At 39.0% G+C, this 16,237-nt stretch overlaps 1 protein-coding gene across 1 annotated transcript in view; it reads left to right on the forward strand.

Annotated features, from left to right (window-relative positions):
- The window catches only part of ntng2b (netrin g2b), an 89,247-nt gene extending 86,194 nt beyond the window's left edge, over window positions 1-3,053 (forward strand). The window contains exons 40-41 of the mRNA XM_016681487.1: window positions 528-662; window positions 1,632-3,053. Coding sequence (XP_016536973.1) covers window positions 528-662; window positions 1,632-1,852 — 356 coding nt within the window. The 3' untranslated portion in view covers window positions 1,853-3,053. The remainder of the gene's footprint in view (window positions 1-527; window positions 663-1,631) is intronic.
- Window positions 3,054-16,237: the final 13,184 nt, after the last annotated feature.

The raw sequence follows: 16,237 nt of genomic DNA on the forward strand, positions 1-16,237 counted from the left end.
AACATAATAAAGTTTGCAGTTATAAGGTCTAAAATGTTGAACAGGAAGCTTCTTGTTTCAGCAGGAATACAAATCCAAACACTATTACCAAAACCATATCATGATGTCAATGAACAATTAAGAAGAATGCACATCCTGTCAAATTTGTTTTCATTTCGGAATCATAAATGTCCCCAAAGGGCCGGTTGTGGCAGAATTTATTGACAAAACCCATTAGGAAACTGTTAAAATATTATTAAATAGCTGTCTTTGCAATCAGTAATTCTTGGATTAATAATATGAAACATTTTCAAATTGATGTTATTTGGCAGCATACAGATAAAAACCACTTCAAAATCATATTTAAGCACACAACTGTTTGAAGGTTGCTTTCATGTGTCCTTCAAGAGTCTATAGAGGGCCACATGAAAAACTCTGGTGATCGCAGTAAGCCTTCCCGGGGCCTTGAGTTTGACACGTTCAGCAAACGAATGCTTCAGCTATCAAGTCAAACCTTCATCTCTTGCATTTTCTGTGCCTTTCCTCAGAGTGTAACTGCAACCAGCTGGGCTCCATCCACGACCGGTGTAACGGCACGGGCTTCTGCCAGTGTAAAGACGGCGCTGCGGGGGCCAAATGTGACGACTGCCTGCCGGGATACTACTGGAAACAAGGCTGTTACCGTGAGTGCGGGCAGAACGGGATGGGGGGGCGCAGGGGAAACGTTGCAGCCTTTCCGGGACCTTTTCGAGTGCGCCGGCCACTTAACTCGTGGCCGCTCCCAATGTTTTCTTTACACACAGGGGAATAGATCATGTAGCTCATTAGAGGCATCAGCTGCTTTTTAAATTGATGACCCTGTCACACCTTAACCCCATTACAGAGAATCGCCTTCCTCTCCCATCTAGCATCTAGTCGGGTGCCTCTCGAATATATACATATATATATATATTCTAAAAAGACAGATGTGGATTGGATGCAACCCGCCTTTGGTTTATTAATAATCATAAATGAGAAAATACATACAGTGTATTTACCGGTGGTACTGTTTGTTTAAAGCTAAATGTTAAATACATCAAAGCAAACTAATTGTTTCTTCTGTAAAGGAAGGGGGGGGCAAAAAACATTTCTGGCCACAGAAGCCAAAATCCTCCTTTTCCTTGCGAACATTTTTAGGTCAGGTATTTTTAAATATCCAACTGCTGTTGTCTGTGCTCTCACTAAGGCCTTTTATAGCACTTTAATGACGCGCCAACTCTCAGATCATTACTTAACAAATTCCACATGTGCATATTTTATGCGTTTTATTTATTTATTTATTTATTCTGCTGGGTGTGACAAAACAGTTCTGACTCGACCCCGGGAAAGTGCAACCTCAAGGAAAACTGGAAGGGCTGCAAAAACACGGGGTGAAATAAAAAAAAAAAAAAAAGCAGGTGTTACTTTTTCGTGTCCCCAAGGAAAAAACTGGAGCATTTATCTTGCCCATCTTCCTTCCTTCCTTCCCTCGCTGTCCTTCCCGCTTTGTTCTCTCCGCTCTGAACTCTGCTCTTCCTGCTCTATCCTTTGTTCCCGATCAAACTGACCCTCCTTGCCTTCATCTTTTTTCCCCCCCATCCACCCCACTCTCCCCTCCTCGCCTCTGCTCACAGCTAACGTTTGCGACGAGGAGATGCTGCTGTGCCAGAACGGAGGAACGTGCCACATGAACCAGAAGTGCGTCTGTCCTCCGGAGTTCAAAGGGGTCTTGTGCCAACAGTCCCGCTGCGAAGCGGGCAAGGACTGCAACGGCGCCTCTTCGCCGCGCCTCTCCACGGCCGCCCTGCTGCTCTGTACTCTAAGCTACCTGCTGGCCACGTTATCACACCACTGAGCCACGAAAAGACGCCCCCCACACCCCCTGCCTCCTCCTACCTACCCACCCTTCAGACACTAGGAGTGTGTGCACATGGAAGGGGAACCGGAACATGAGGCGGAGGAGGGCATGTCTGGTCTCCCGAACCCCCCCCGCCTTGCGACAGCACTCAAACATGCACACACTCACCGAAAACACTACCTAAGCCCTCGCAAAGCACACGTATATACACACACACACGCGCGCGCGCACACACCTCACAGGACTGTTACGGCACCGAGAGTGTGTGTGCTCAGGTGTGGGGAATGGACGAGCAGAGAAACAAACGCCTCAGAGAAAAGCGATGCAGTCAAAGGGGAAGAAAATGATACCAACCACTGTTCCCTTTATTCCTCAGCTGGAGCAATGTGCATCAAACCAAAAAGCATAAAAAAGTAACACTTAAATCACCACTGTTTCACTTCAAAGGGAATGGCTGTTGTAACCACCGGGATCTATTTTTTATTTTTTTTATTCTTTTCCGTTTCCTTCTTCTTGGTTGAGCTAAAGATCTCTCATCTGTTGGACTGACTGACAACTAATGTGTGTGTGTGTGTGTGTGTGTGTGTGTGTGTGTGTGTGTGTGCGTGTGGTCAGACCCGTCGACTTGACAGACGGGTCTGAATGAGCTTGTTTAATTCTGCTGCTGCGGCCTACATAGTATATTAACCAAGTTTCATTTCTCCTCAGACGATGAGACTTGATTTTACATTTATTCTATTTCTGCTGCATCTTTACTTTGAATTGTACCATCAGTCATTTTATCTAAACGCGCCCACTAGAAGTCGCTGAGATTATACATATTATATACTATCCAGGGGGAAGGGGTTATGAGTTAAAAAAAGAAAAGAAGAAGAAGAAGAAATTAGTCACTATTATGGTTGTTGTAGGAATGAGTGATTGTTGCCACGCTTAACGAGATTTTAATCTTCACAGTATTCAGGAAGCAGAGTTTACCAACTTTCAACTAATCAGAGGTCTAAAGGAAAGAGGAAAAATGTAAAACCACGTATCAATTATATGACATTATTTGAATATTTTTTGTAGAAATTATTTTTGTTTGAAGTTACAATAAATTATAAAAAAAGAAAAGAAAAAGATTACATTTACAACTATTCCTAATGTGCATTTTATTACACTGATTGTAAAGCTTACAGTAAATATGACTGTTATTTGCCTTCTTGGTTGTATTTTTTTTTTTTCGTTCACTCAAGAGTTTGTGTTAACAACATGTCTATCCTGTTCTCCAGGGCAGATATTTACAGGATCCACACATGAAGTTTCTCGTTTAAAAAAAGAAAAGAAAAAAAAAGAGAAATATGTCTCTTAATTCTCCAAAAGTAACAAAAAAAAAAAAACTAAGCTACGCCAAAGAGACATATAATGCAGTTCAGCTACACAGTTTCTACTCACATCCACTCAGTATGATGCTGCTACTACCCAGAGTGCTCAGGGTGTCATGAAGTGTTACCTGTCTGATCACATCACCTTCTTTTACATTTTGTACCTCCTACATGGCACGTGACAAACTGTAAAAGCTACTTCTTACAAGAAAAAGTTTTTGTTGCCACTCTTTAAAAAAAACAAAAACAAAAAACCTTCAGATTTGATGTTCACAGGACGAATGGCAATCAGAGCCTTCCACATGAGCCGAAGATCTCTGCACCTCCTCCAGAGTTACCAGGGGCCTTTAGCAGCTTCTTTAATAGTCGCCTAGCAGATTTATTTAGACTGCAATTACTTCATGTGCTAAATAGGCTATTCCAAATGCAATTTGTTGCACTGAATTTTATTTTGTGCGTTAGAGTATATGAGGTTAACAAGAAATGCTGGTCCCTTTTTTTATGTTTATCTTTAAAAAGGGCAAAGTCTATGTTTTTCACTACTTCTGTTTCACAGATATGCTCTGCTGTCTGTTGGTCTATTTCGTAAAACCCTAATGCGATGCATTAAAGACAAAATAAATAAATAGGCAAATTTAGACTTCCACAAGATGCAGCATAATGGAGGACATTTCCGCAACATAAGCCATGGAGATGATCATCTATTGTTGCATAAAGATAAATCTGCAGGTTTTCAATACATTTTTTGCAAACAGGAAAAACGGTCAGTCGGGTTACAAAGAGCACAAAAATTGATATTAAAAAAAGAATTAACGTAAACCACACATGTTGGAGATAAAACCCAGGCTAAATTTGCAAGAAACAGAGATGTTGATATGACACCTCTCCGTCTGAGCGGCTGGTTGATGTATTTGTGGTTCTGTGTGTCGGGCTTATTTCTTCTGAGCCTGAACGGTCGTATGAACGGAATCATGGAAGGGAATAAACTTACAAACCTGGAAATAATCTACTATAATCCACTATATAAAGGAAGTCCAAGGGTCTGGTCGTACTTGAACCTACCATTAAGAAGGTTCTCTTAATTTGAAACCGTAGAACAAGCACGACAAGAAAAAAAGAGAAAATCCTACAAAGATTCACCATCCTGCAGCAAACTTTGATCCAGGTTTTCAACCAATACAACTCAGGGTGTGACCTCGACACCACGTCAGAATTGGTATTTCTACATGTTAAGCTAAATAACTTGGAGCAACTGCTTTTCTATTTTCTGTTTGTCTGGGGGAAAAAAAAGTTGAATAAAACCACTTTAAAATATTACAAGAAAGTCCTGCTGCTTGGAGCAACAACTTTTGCACAAAGCACCACATGGAAAAGATGCACATGAGCTGAAATAAAACTAAATTATGTGTTTTGTTATTTGTATTTTGACAAATGTGAACTCTTAAGTTACAATTGGGTAACATAAATCATGAAGTAATGTTAGTTGGTTCCCCTTTTTGCAGCATTAAGGAACACGTTGCACACGTGATAATGGTGAATGCCTGTGGTGGTAAAATTAATCACTTGATTCCTTTTGTGTTTAACCACTTGGACTATTTCTCCACTTAGACGTCATCTTTACAGTTTTCACTTCTTTTTTTTTACAGCTTATTCTTCTATCTTTTGATAACAAAAGTAAACATCAATACATTTATGATTTATAAGTATAGGAAATCTGCAGTGACATTTAGGAAGTAAGATATATTTCACTGCAAATGATTAAATATGATACAGCAAAGCTGTTTGGATCATTTTCTCTCAAATGTTGCTAAAAAAAAAATAAGATCCAAACTGTAAAAAAAAAAAAAATTCAGACTTTATTGACTATAAAACTGACAGCTGTGTCACAGTTTGCAGTACTTAATGAATATTCAGACCCACCTAATTAAAAATGAGGCTACATTTAGTTGCCACTTTAAAGACGAACCATAACATTAAATATGAATGAGAGTAAACTGTAATCCACAGCTACCCATCGGCCCCCTCCTTATTCCAGATCAGACTATCTGAGAATATCAAAAGAAGAAAAACATATTTCACTTGTTTATGGAGAGCGAGTTTGGGTCAAAATAAACGTAAACACTCTCAGACTCTCATACGTCCACTGATGTCTATTGAAGCGAAACGATGAGAAATGTGACCGAGGTGCCAACACATTAACATTAATCTGAGTCTATTAAAAGCAGTCGGCACAAAATGCCGCTGACGTTGAAGTCCTAGGAAGAGATATTGGAGCACAGCGACCTGAGTTTGTCTTTGTCTTCCTGCAGCCGCCTGACTGTGACTCCAAGTTTGGGAAAATAATGTCTCCATTTGTCCATGTCATCTTTGTACCATTTCCCCAGCTGTGCCCAGGCCTTCTGTTTGGATTATTTGTAGATTTCACATGGGTCCACTAAGCCTCTACATTTGATTGCCCTAAAATGTCCTCCTTTTCTCCCATAACCCTTCTTACCTTCTTTTGTTTTCAAGATGCACACACCGGTTACTTCCCTCATATTGCGCCCAGGGGCCTCTGTCAGTCATGCTTTGTGCAGTATACCATCTCTGCACATGACCTGATTTCTCTTCCAGGGGTGTGATTTTTCTCTGGGTTGTTTTTTTGTTTGTTTTTTTTTGCCATAGCTGGTCTTCTGTTTCATCTTCATAAAAAAAAAAGAAAGCAAGAAAACTTATCTTGACATAACACCTCTGGGAAAAAAAAAAAAAAAACACCAGACAGAGCACCTTATGTTTTTTGGGAAGGGTCGAGTTTTCTCAGTATGAAGTCCTGCCTCGTCTGACCGGCTACGGCTCCCCAGATCAATCATTTCATCCAGCTTGTGTCGGGGAATCACAGCAGGCAAACAGTAATTACTTATTCAATACCAGGAGCGCATAGACCCTTACAAATAGTGTAGAATGGAACAACAGCTAATGAGTCCTGTGTGGGAAGCAGAAGATTTAACACGTGCTCCTATGGTCCCATAACGAACTCCAGTCGTCACCTATCTATTACAAAATACTTTACTGAGAGCAGCATTGGCAACAAAACATGCAATTCATATATATATATATATATATATATATATATATATATATTTTTTTTTTTTCAGATTTATACAATATCGTTAGTACTTTAGTATAAAATGGTAATTTGAAAAACTAAAAACAAAATGTGTTCTTGCTAGTTTTTTATGTTTTCCTTGGTCTGTATGCTATCATTGTCTTTGCCCTTGGCTATGCCATCTGACATTCATTCTCATTTGAAACACTTATTGATATGCAGATACCTTCTGCTGTCATTTCAGAGAATATCTAAGTGACATTTTCAATAACATATGTAATCTTTGACATTTTTAGCAAGAAAAAAATATATTTTTTTTTTTAAACAATGCACACATATGTAATTAACTGGTAAGTTTTTTAGAATCAGCTTCAACGGTGGTGGAGGGTTGAATGAAAACAAAAAGTTATCTCTTGTATTTTCCACCAATTGCAAGTTGCCGTGCGACACTTTTTAATATGACAAAGGGATTATTGTCGATTTGAGTGGTTAGCAAAAACACACATCTGTTCAACATCAGTCACGAGGCACTTTCTGTTTTTGTCAGCATATAGCCCTGCAAAATCCGTCATATTCTTTCTGCATTTTGTCACATTGCAACCACAACTTCAATGTATTCTCCAAGCATTTTGATATAATTGAATTTAGCTTAGAACAGGGCAAACAAGTCGACTTCATATGGAAAAATTTATGATCAATTTAATCCAATTACACAGAAAGATTCAGGTATTACATGCATTCTTACTCGTTATAAAACAATCCCGTCAAGTTTAGTTTTTTCATTCCAACAGGTAAAATGTTTTCTATCTAAGGAATCCAACCAATCCTATTGAGTGACTTTGCACCTGTCCGTCACAGATAAGGATGTAAGCAACTGAGGAGAGCTGATTTCTCTGGAAATGATGGAGTAGAGAGAAAATAAAACAAAGAATCACTGGGGTACTTTCTATGGCAAAGGGAAAAGTGGATTGTTAATGGTAGCAGAGCAGCTCCATTAGAGGCTTCGTCCGTGAGAGAAACACAGCTAAATACACACCCTAAGCTCTGAGACAACAGCAGTATGCCACAAATAACAGTGAAAAGTTAAAATCAAACAATTCCTTCAGTTGCTGTAACTAAACAAGGTTAAACACAGAAGGAGATTAACGTGCATCACCTATTAAAAGAGAACATGAAGGTCTTGGCTGCAGCAGCCACAGTTGCAGTTAGAGAAGGCCAGACGCAACATCCACGAATGGCAGCAATGATGTCAGAAAATGAATGGAGAGCAGTAGGAGAAAGTTTGTCCACCTGCACCTTAGAGCAACATGTAACTACAGAAATAGTTCAGGGTAACCTAAGCCATTATAAGTTTTTACCAAAAAGGAAAGTTCTACTCTTTTTGAATGTGATAATACAAATTAAAGTTGTGCAGAATGAACTCCGCAAAATGCTTTCATAGGTTTTTCATGAAAATCTGAAAGGTCCTGCAAAGCAAAAGCATATATAGCTACTCTACAAGTGTAGAGTACATCTCTACATAAAACTTGAACATGAACATAACTTTTCACGCTATGCCAAAGTTTCTCACTGGGGCCATCCTAACACATAAATGTATAATACTGAAAGCTTAGGATATATATTTTTTAAGTAATGAACCCACCACTTTAAATCTCTCCAGAACTTTCTCCCTGATCTATCTGCTCCGCTCCTTCTTCTTCAAAATGCTACTTGTTCATTTTCTCTTACAACACTCTGAGGCCTTTACAGAAGAACTTGTGGTTAAATTACACACACGTTGACTTTATTAACTAAATAAGTGGCTAATAAGTTAATTGGTTGCTCTGGAGGTATCAGAGTAAATAGACTAAATACCAACGCACTCTACTTTTTTTTAGAGTTACGAGTTAAAAGAAAAAGCTTAAGAAATCTTATTTAATTTTCCTTCCACTTCACAGTTATACACTACTTCAATACTACTTTAATAGACCATCTATTACATAAAACCCTCAAAATACAATGACGCCTGTGGCTGTAAAGCAGCAAAATGCAATAATAAAAGCCAGGGTGTTATAAATGCTTGTGGATGGCTGCCACATGCGTCTTTACTTTTATATTTCCCAAAGGAAAGAGAAAGAGAATGAGAAGTGTGGCAGAGCACTCTGGGCTAACCACATGCAGCGTCGCCTTACAATTTTTTTTTCACATTACTTCCACCCAGCAGCAGCAAACTAGTGCAGCTCTGTAGAGTCAGCCTCCCTTCTCATTATCAGTGTCAGTTTCTGTTGGTATCACAGTAGCTAGTTAGCTCACTTCTGTCGATAATGGTTCTCAAAAAAAAAAAAACATTTAATTTAAAACATTTACCGGCACTTCTTCTCCTGTTTCTTCCTCCTTTTTTTTTTTTGTTTTGTTCACTTCTTTTACCTTGGAAGTGTAAATTCACTTAAGTTAGAAACTTAAGTGAATTTATTCTGCTGACTTCTGGCATTACTTTGAATAAATCCACTCAAAGATCTGAAGGGAAAACGGTGCTTCCTGCACATCCCATTCCCTATCCAGTTAAAAAAAATTGTAAAAAAAAAAAAAATGTAGCTTTCTGTTTTTTGTCACATCTCTGGTGGCCTTTTGGCCCGCTGTGCGAACGGCCCATCTGGCATTAAACTGAATTTCCAGATTGCCAATCCGAGTCTGGTAGCGAAGCCTGTGAACTTGTGAAAATCGCTGCTTAAGAGTGTGAGAACATGCATAAATCATTTACCGATCTCAAGGGCGCTACCTATGCGCATGCAACAGTTGGTGTTAAATGTTTGACGCCGTTTGGTGTGCGCCACACGTATTTCCACGACGTGGCGGATCTTTTCTGAAGCCCAAGTAAAAATGTCCATGAAGGCGCCCAAAAGTAGAAGACAAAGTATAATTTCCTTCCACTATTTTGATGAACCATCACATAAAATCCCAGCAAAATAGACAAAGATATGTGGGTTTTATGGGGCAAAACGTGAAAAACGTAAGGGAGACACTGTGTATTCTCAGAAAATTGGAATAAATAGAGGGGAAATATATATATATATATATATACCTTGTAACATTAGATCTGCAATTATTGGGTCAAACAAAAGAAGAACCACAACAAAAAAGTGCTGTCGCTGAAATATTCATTCAAACCTGGGCATGCTTTGAACTAAAACGCCTTACCCCGAGTTTAAAATTTACAGGCCTTCAGACAAAAGAAGTTGTACAAAGTTGCATCAGGCTGTTTGAAGTATTTTGTCTTGTGATCTGGAACATAGCAATCTAATGTTAGCTTGTCTTAATGCCTGCCCTCTTGACATCTTCTACTGCTGGCCGCAAAAAAAATAAAAAAATAAGGAGATAAACAGCACAACATCTATAATGTCTGTTGATATTTGGGTTATTAGGCAGAAGACAAGAAGGTTATAAACACAAGTTGGCTTCAGCAGCTGCAAGATGTTGGGTGTTCCTGTTGTACACTTATTGAAGTAATGTTATTTTTTGTTCACACATCTAATATCTACTTCACTTCACAGGCTCATTTCAGACAGAATACCTAAAAGCACACAAGGAAATAAATTTAATTAGGCTTAAATTACTTTTACAAAAACGACCATGTCGGTCTGAACATGCTCTTTTTCCTCTTAGTAAAGGAAATCATCATTTAAAAACTGCTTCTTGTACTTTCTAGTTTTATGACATTGAGTTTTGTTTGATGCTCTGGTCATTTAGACACAAAAAACACAAACTAAAAACATCGGAAAGCGAGCAAACGCTTTCTCACAGCACTCCTTATTGATTTCATTTCATTTTCATGTTTCATTTTTATATTACGTCTAACAAAACCTGTTTGCACTGAGACAGGCGGTGGAGATTTTCAGATCAATAAGTGGGACAGTAATAAGTACAGGTGGCTTTATACTTGAATTTATTGCATAATATGCTACATTTTTGTCACATACAATGAACAAGCAATGTTTCACAACTAAACAGTCAAACTTTGCAGAATCTGAGCTAAAGATGAGGTAATCTCCTATTTATATATTTATTCAGTAAGTTTTTTGGAATCGTTCAGCATATGTCATGCCCCGCTCCTCTTTGGTGTCACATTCTGCTTGAGCACCGAGAGTGACAAGCCTTGAGTTCGCCTACTTTCCGCACAGTTTGTCGAATACGCAGGTGAAAAATGCCTACAATGGAGCTGAGTTTGGCTGTGCCCCATTTCCATCTCCTTGTGCCTCGCTGTGCCTTAAACACACCCTTCTAAAGCACCTCCGCGCCATATTTCAAATACGCTGGAATGTGTCTGAAAAACGGCTGCCGCTGTGCAGTATGTAACCCTCAAAATGCCTGCGCTCGAGGCACAAAAAAAAAAAAAAAAGAAACCTGCGACAATTCACATAGGCTGTTGGGTGTAGTGCAGCAGAGGGGCGGTGTGATCAGGGGAGCTGGGGAAGGCGGCTGCCCTCTCTGTGATACTCCGGCTGCACACATACGGCACTGCTTAGATTCGAGACTCACTCCACATAAAACTGGGTATACGTAAAACTGATTTTAATGGCAACTTTCTGAGTGCGGCTCTGTCTTACTCCGAGTTTGAATCTTCACATTTTCCAACCACTTTGTGTGCCTCGCTCACAGTTGGTGCCCTGAAGGATTTGGTTTGCTCTCTTGCTTTTGTTTTTGAAATATTCTACAGTGCTTTTAGGCATGTCAGGGTGCTTTCAGGTGGTAAACTCAGTTTGTTTTGAAGTATTGCCTTCTGCCGTCTAATCTGTCTAAATATTTCAGACAGAAAGAGAAAGCAAGAAGACAATATACCTTTTGTCATATTTAACAATAAGTTTATTTTAGCACTCCACCGGCTAATGCTAACTAGCTTGCGCTATTAGCACCATGACACAGCCATGGACTCCTGTTTTATTCGGTTTGTCTATGTTACTGTGTGTCTGTCGCTACCAAAGAAAGAAAGAGGAAATGTTAGGAAACAAAAGGAAAGGAAGATAATTCAGTGCTGTCAGAAAATCCGGCCTTGCATGAAAAGTTAGGCATGAATATTTTGCATTATGTCACTGATACATCTGGCGTGTCTGTTAGCCAATGACATGCCAAAATCACAGGTGCGAGGTGACTCCATCTGCAGATTGGACAGTTTTATTCATAGGAAAAAAATCTGACTGTCTCTTCTAACAGTCAGTCAGTGCACCTCCAGATGGCTTTCACGAATAAAGCATTTTTGACTCCAAGCTTCCTGCTTTCAGAATAACATTATGAAAATCTGATCAAGAGGACAGATCAAAGTGAGCCCGAACAACCGAATGCATCCAGAACTCACCTGTAAGAGAATAGAAAACATGTGTGTAGTTTAATTTTAGCAGAAATGCAGCTGCGGTGTGAAGGGCTCAGAGGAGTTTGTACGAACATAAAGCAAATGGTTCAAACTTTCAACATTTCACAAAGTATTACTCAGTCGATAATCTGGAAAAAAAGAAAAAAAAAAAAAAGAAGTGCGGCACAGCTGCAAACCTATACCGAGACGTCGCCGTCCAACTAAACTGACAGGTGAGGAGAGTATTAATCAGAGAAGCAGTCAAGAGGCCCTTCTTAATTGCGCCACAAATCTGACCTTTATAGAAGAGTGGCAAGAAGAAAAACAATGTTGAAAGGATGCAGTTTGCCATAAGCCTTGTAGTGGTCACAGAAAATGTGGAACGAGATGCCGTACGTTGATGAAATTAAGAAATCCTGACCTAAACGGTATTGGAAACTTGGGGCAAGCCTTGGAAACTTTGAAAATGACAGGTGCTCTTTGTCCAATCTGATTAAGCTTGAACTGTTACGCAAAGAAGAATGGACAAAGGCTTTCTGTCCAAAGTTGGTAGAGACATACGCCTAAATTACACGCTATTTTAACTGTAGGGAAATGTGGTTCTGCAAGGTGTGGAGTCATTTACTCCTTAAAAATAAATAAAGAAAAAAAAATTGAGCACTGCTATCACAAGGCCTTGGTAACGCCATATGAGCAGGTAGAGCCACCAACAGGTGTTCTGCTTGAGAAACGTTGCAGATCCCTTTAAATATCCTCTCTTCTAAGAAACCGGCAGCACAATATGGGGTAGTCTTCCTTCTGAGAAAAACATCAAATGAGTCATAAAGCCTGTCAAAAGGGCGTAAACATAAATTAACCCACTTATTTGTGGTTGGATTGCATCTTTTGTCATTTACAATATTTGGCAGCCCTCCCACCCACTCTGCAACCCCAGAAAAGATGGGGAGGGGAGAGGGGGAAATATGTCCTGGTAAAAAAAAAAGAATGATGTGATTTTGTTTTATTTATTTTGCTTTGAATATTTCAGAAAGCTCCTTCAAGTTGCTCAGGGTTTTTTTTTAGCACACTCTGTTAAGCAGCCCATTTCCATCTCTTTTGCAGTCTCCACTCTCGTATGCAGCAGTCAGCTCGCAGTTTCTTCGTGGATGGCGGAACGCTGTCAGCTTCTGTCATATGTCTAAACGTCCAAATGAAAGCTGCGGTTGTGTATTTGCTGGATGCTGATGCAACAGTGGTTCTCAGCGTGCCACTGTGCAGGAAGACCTCTGCTTTGCATGCAAATCTGATTTTGAAATGTTGCTAACCACTGTTCGTTCTGACAAGGACACACGTTACTGGAACCAGTCAGAAGGCGATCCGTCCGAGAGTTCTTGAAACCGTTCATCCCAAAAATGGAGTAAAAACCGAAAGTGTAGTCAAAGCGCCACCTCGTTATTGCCTCTCAGTTTGGATCTGACACACAGTATGAAAATATAATAACATAAGGACATAATGAAAAGCACACAAATATTACATAGCTCAATATTTCTATATTTGGGTTGAAGAAGTCTTAAAACTTTTAGGACAAGGACCTGCTTATTGCTGCCAAAGAAATGCGAGACCTGCAGGGACATCTGCTATCAGGCTCATTTAGTAGTAATGTCTAGCTTCAACGAGATTTGCCAAAGGCACTTCAACGCTGAAATGAGATGGAAAAAGAGTCAATAAAGTCGGTTTAGAAAGAGCAAAAAAAAAAGGGAACATGCTCAATGATTTCCAGGCAGATAGAGCAGCAGGGACTCTGCAGGGGACTAACACCAGAAGGTGTAAGATTCAGTTACATTTTGTTTATTTATCTCGCACCAATTCAAAAGAGAACTAGATGGACATGGTCAATTTGAATCCAATCATATGGAATACAGTCAGTCAAATACACTCTAATAAGGTCTTTGTGCAGAGAGTAGAGAGTACAGTTCAGTCCTGTTCATTTATTTAATTCAAAACAATGGCGTCTAGTTGGTCATATAATGTCAAATGGTGTCATTTTATTTAAGGAGCACTTTGTCGTGTGGCCAGAACACAAAGCGCTCAAAACGCATTCGATCAAGTGTATGCCAAAAAAAAAAAATGCTAAGCTAAGTAAATAGAAGATATATTTTTAATTTTGTTGTTTATTTGATAGGGATAGATACAAGAAACATTGATCAAAACAATCTGAATTTGCAACGCATGCCCCAAGAATGATCTAGGTTTAAATGAAAAGTTAAGATCAACAGAAATTACAATAAAATGATCAACAAGAGATGTAGAACAATATATTCAAAACTATTGGATCAAAAATAATTGCAATATCTAAAAACCGAGTGTGGTCCTGGTGCATTTTTAGCCAATTCTTAAGCCAAAATCAACATTTGTGTTGTTCAGACATCAACACTTTGATGTCACTTAAAATATTTAACTGAGGAAACACATTTCTCATCGTAAATGCAATAAGGAAACCTAAAAAAAAAAAAAGGACACGTTGTGATATGAAAAAATTAGGACAATGTATGGCATTTTTGTTCTAACATTTGGATATTTTGATATCAATTTCACCAGGGAGATTTTATTACATGGACACCAAATACAGCCTGGAAAAGAACCTCAAACCNCAAGGCCTTGGTAACGCCATATGAGCAGGTAGAGCCACCAACAGGTGTTCTGCTTGAGAAACGTTGCAGATCCCTTTAAATATCCTCTCTTCTAAGAAACCGGCAGCACAATATGGGGTAGTCTTCCTTCTGAGAAATACATCAAATGAGTCATAAAGCCTGTCAAAAGGGCGTAAACATAAATTAACCCACTTATTTGTGGTTGGATTGCATCTTTTGTCATTTACAATATTTGGCAGCCCTCCCACCCACTCTGCAACCCCAGAAAAGATGGGGAGGGGAGGGAGGGAAATATGTCCTGGTAAAAAAAAAAGAATGATGTGATTTTGTTTTATTTATTTTGCTTTGAATATTTCAGAAAGCCCCTTCAAGTTGCTCAGGTTTTTTTTTTAGCACACTCTGTTAAGCAGCCCATTTCCATCTCTTTTGCAGTCTCCACTCTCGTATGCAGCAGTCAGCTCGCAGTTTCTTCGTGGATGGCGGAACGCTGTCAGCTTCTGTCATATGTCTAAACGTCCAAATGAAAGCTGCGGTTGTGTATTTGCTGGATGCTGATGCAACAGTGGTTCTCAGCGTGCCACTGTGCAGGAAGACCTCTGCTTTGCATGCAAATCTGATTTTGAAATGTTGCTAACCACTGTTCGTTCTGACAAGGACACACGTTACTGGAACCAGTCAGAAGGCGATCTGTCCGAGAGTTCTTGAAACCGTTCATCCCAAAAATGGAGTAAAAACCGAAAGTGTAGTCAAAGCGCCACCTCGTTATTGCCTCTCAGTTTGGATTTGACACACAGTATGAAAATATAATAACATAAGGACATAATGAAAAGCACACAAATATTACATAGCTCAATATTTCTATATTTGGGTTGAAGAAGTCTTAAAACTTTTAGGACAAGGACCTGCTTATTGCTGCCAAAGAAATGCGAGGCCTGCAGGGACATCTGCTATCAGGCTCATTTAGTAGTAATGTCTAGCTTCAACGAGATTTGCCAAAGGCACTTCAACGCTGAAATGAGATGGAAAAAGAGTCAATAAAGTCGGTTTAGAAAGAGCAAAAAAAAAAGGGAACATGCTCAATGATTTCCAGGCAGATAGAGCAGCAGGGACTCTGCAGGGGACTAACATGAGAAGGTGTAAGATTCAGTTACATTTTGTTTATTTATCTCGCACCAATTCAAAAGAGAACTTGATGGACATGGTCAATTTGAATCCAATCATATGGAATACAGTCAGTCAAATACACTCTAATAAGGTCTTTGTGCAGAGAGTAGAGAGTACAGTTCAGTCCTATTCATTTATTTAATTCAAAACAATGGCGTCTAGTTGGTCATATAATGTCAAATGGTGTCATTTTATTTAAGGAGCACTTTGTCGTGTGGCCAGAACACAAAGCGCTCAAAACGCATTCGATCAAGTGTATGCCAAAAAAAAAAAATGCTAAGCTAAGTAAATAGAAGATATATTTTTAATTTTGTTGTTTATTTGATAGGGATAGATACAAGAAACATTGATCAAAACAATCTGAATTTGCAACGCATGCCCCAAGAAAGATCTAGGTTTAAATGAAAAGTTAAGATCAACAGAAATTACAATGACATGATCAACAAGAGATGTAGAACAATATATTCAAAACTATTGGATCAAAAATAATTGCAATATCTAAAAACCGAGTGTGGTCCTGGTGCATTTTTAGCCAATTCTTAAGCCAAAATCAACATTTGTGTTGTTCAGACATCAACACTTTGATGTCACTTAAAATATTTAACTGAGGAAACACATTTCTCATCGTAAATGCAATAAGGAAACCTAAAAAAAAAAAAAGGACACGTTGTGATATGAAAAAATTAGGACAATGTATGGCATTTTTGTTCTAACATTTGGATATTTTGATATCAATTTCACCAGGGAGATTTTATTACATGGACACCAAATACAGCCTGGAAAAGAACCTCAAACCAACTGTGAAGCACGGAGGTGGAG

Source organism: Poecilia formosa, unplaced genomic scaffold (assembly GCF_000485575.1).
Source record: "Poecilia formosa unplaced genomic scaffold, Poecilia_formosa-5.1.2 Scaffold282, whole genome shotgun sequence".
NCBI classification, from domain to species: Eukaryota; Metazoa; Chordata; class Actinopteri; order Cyprinodontiformes; family Poeciliidae; genus Poecilia; species Poecilia formosa.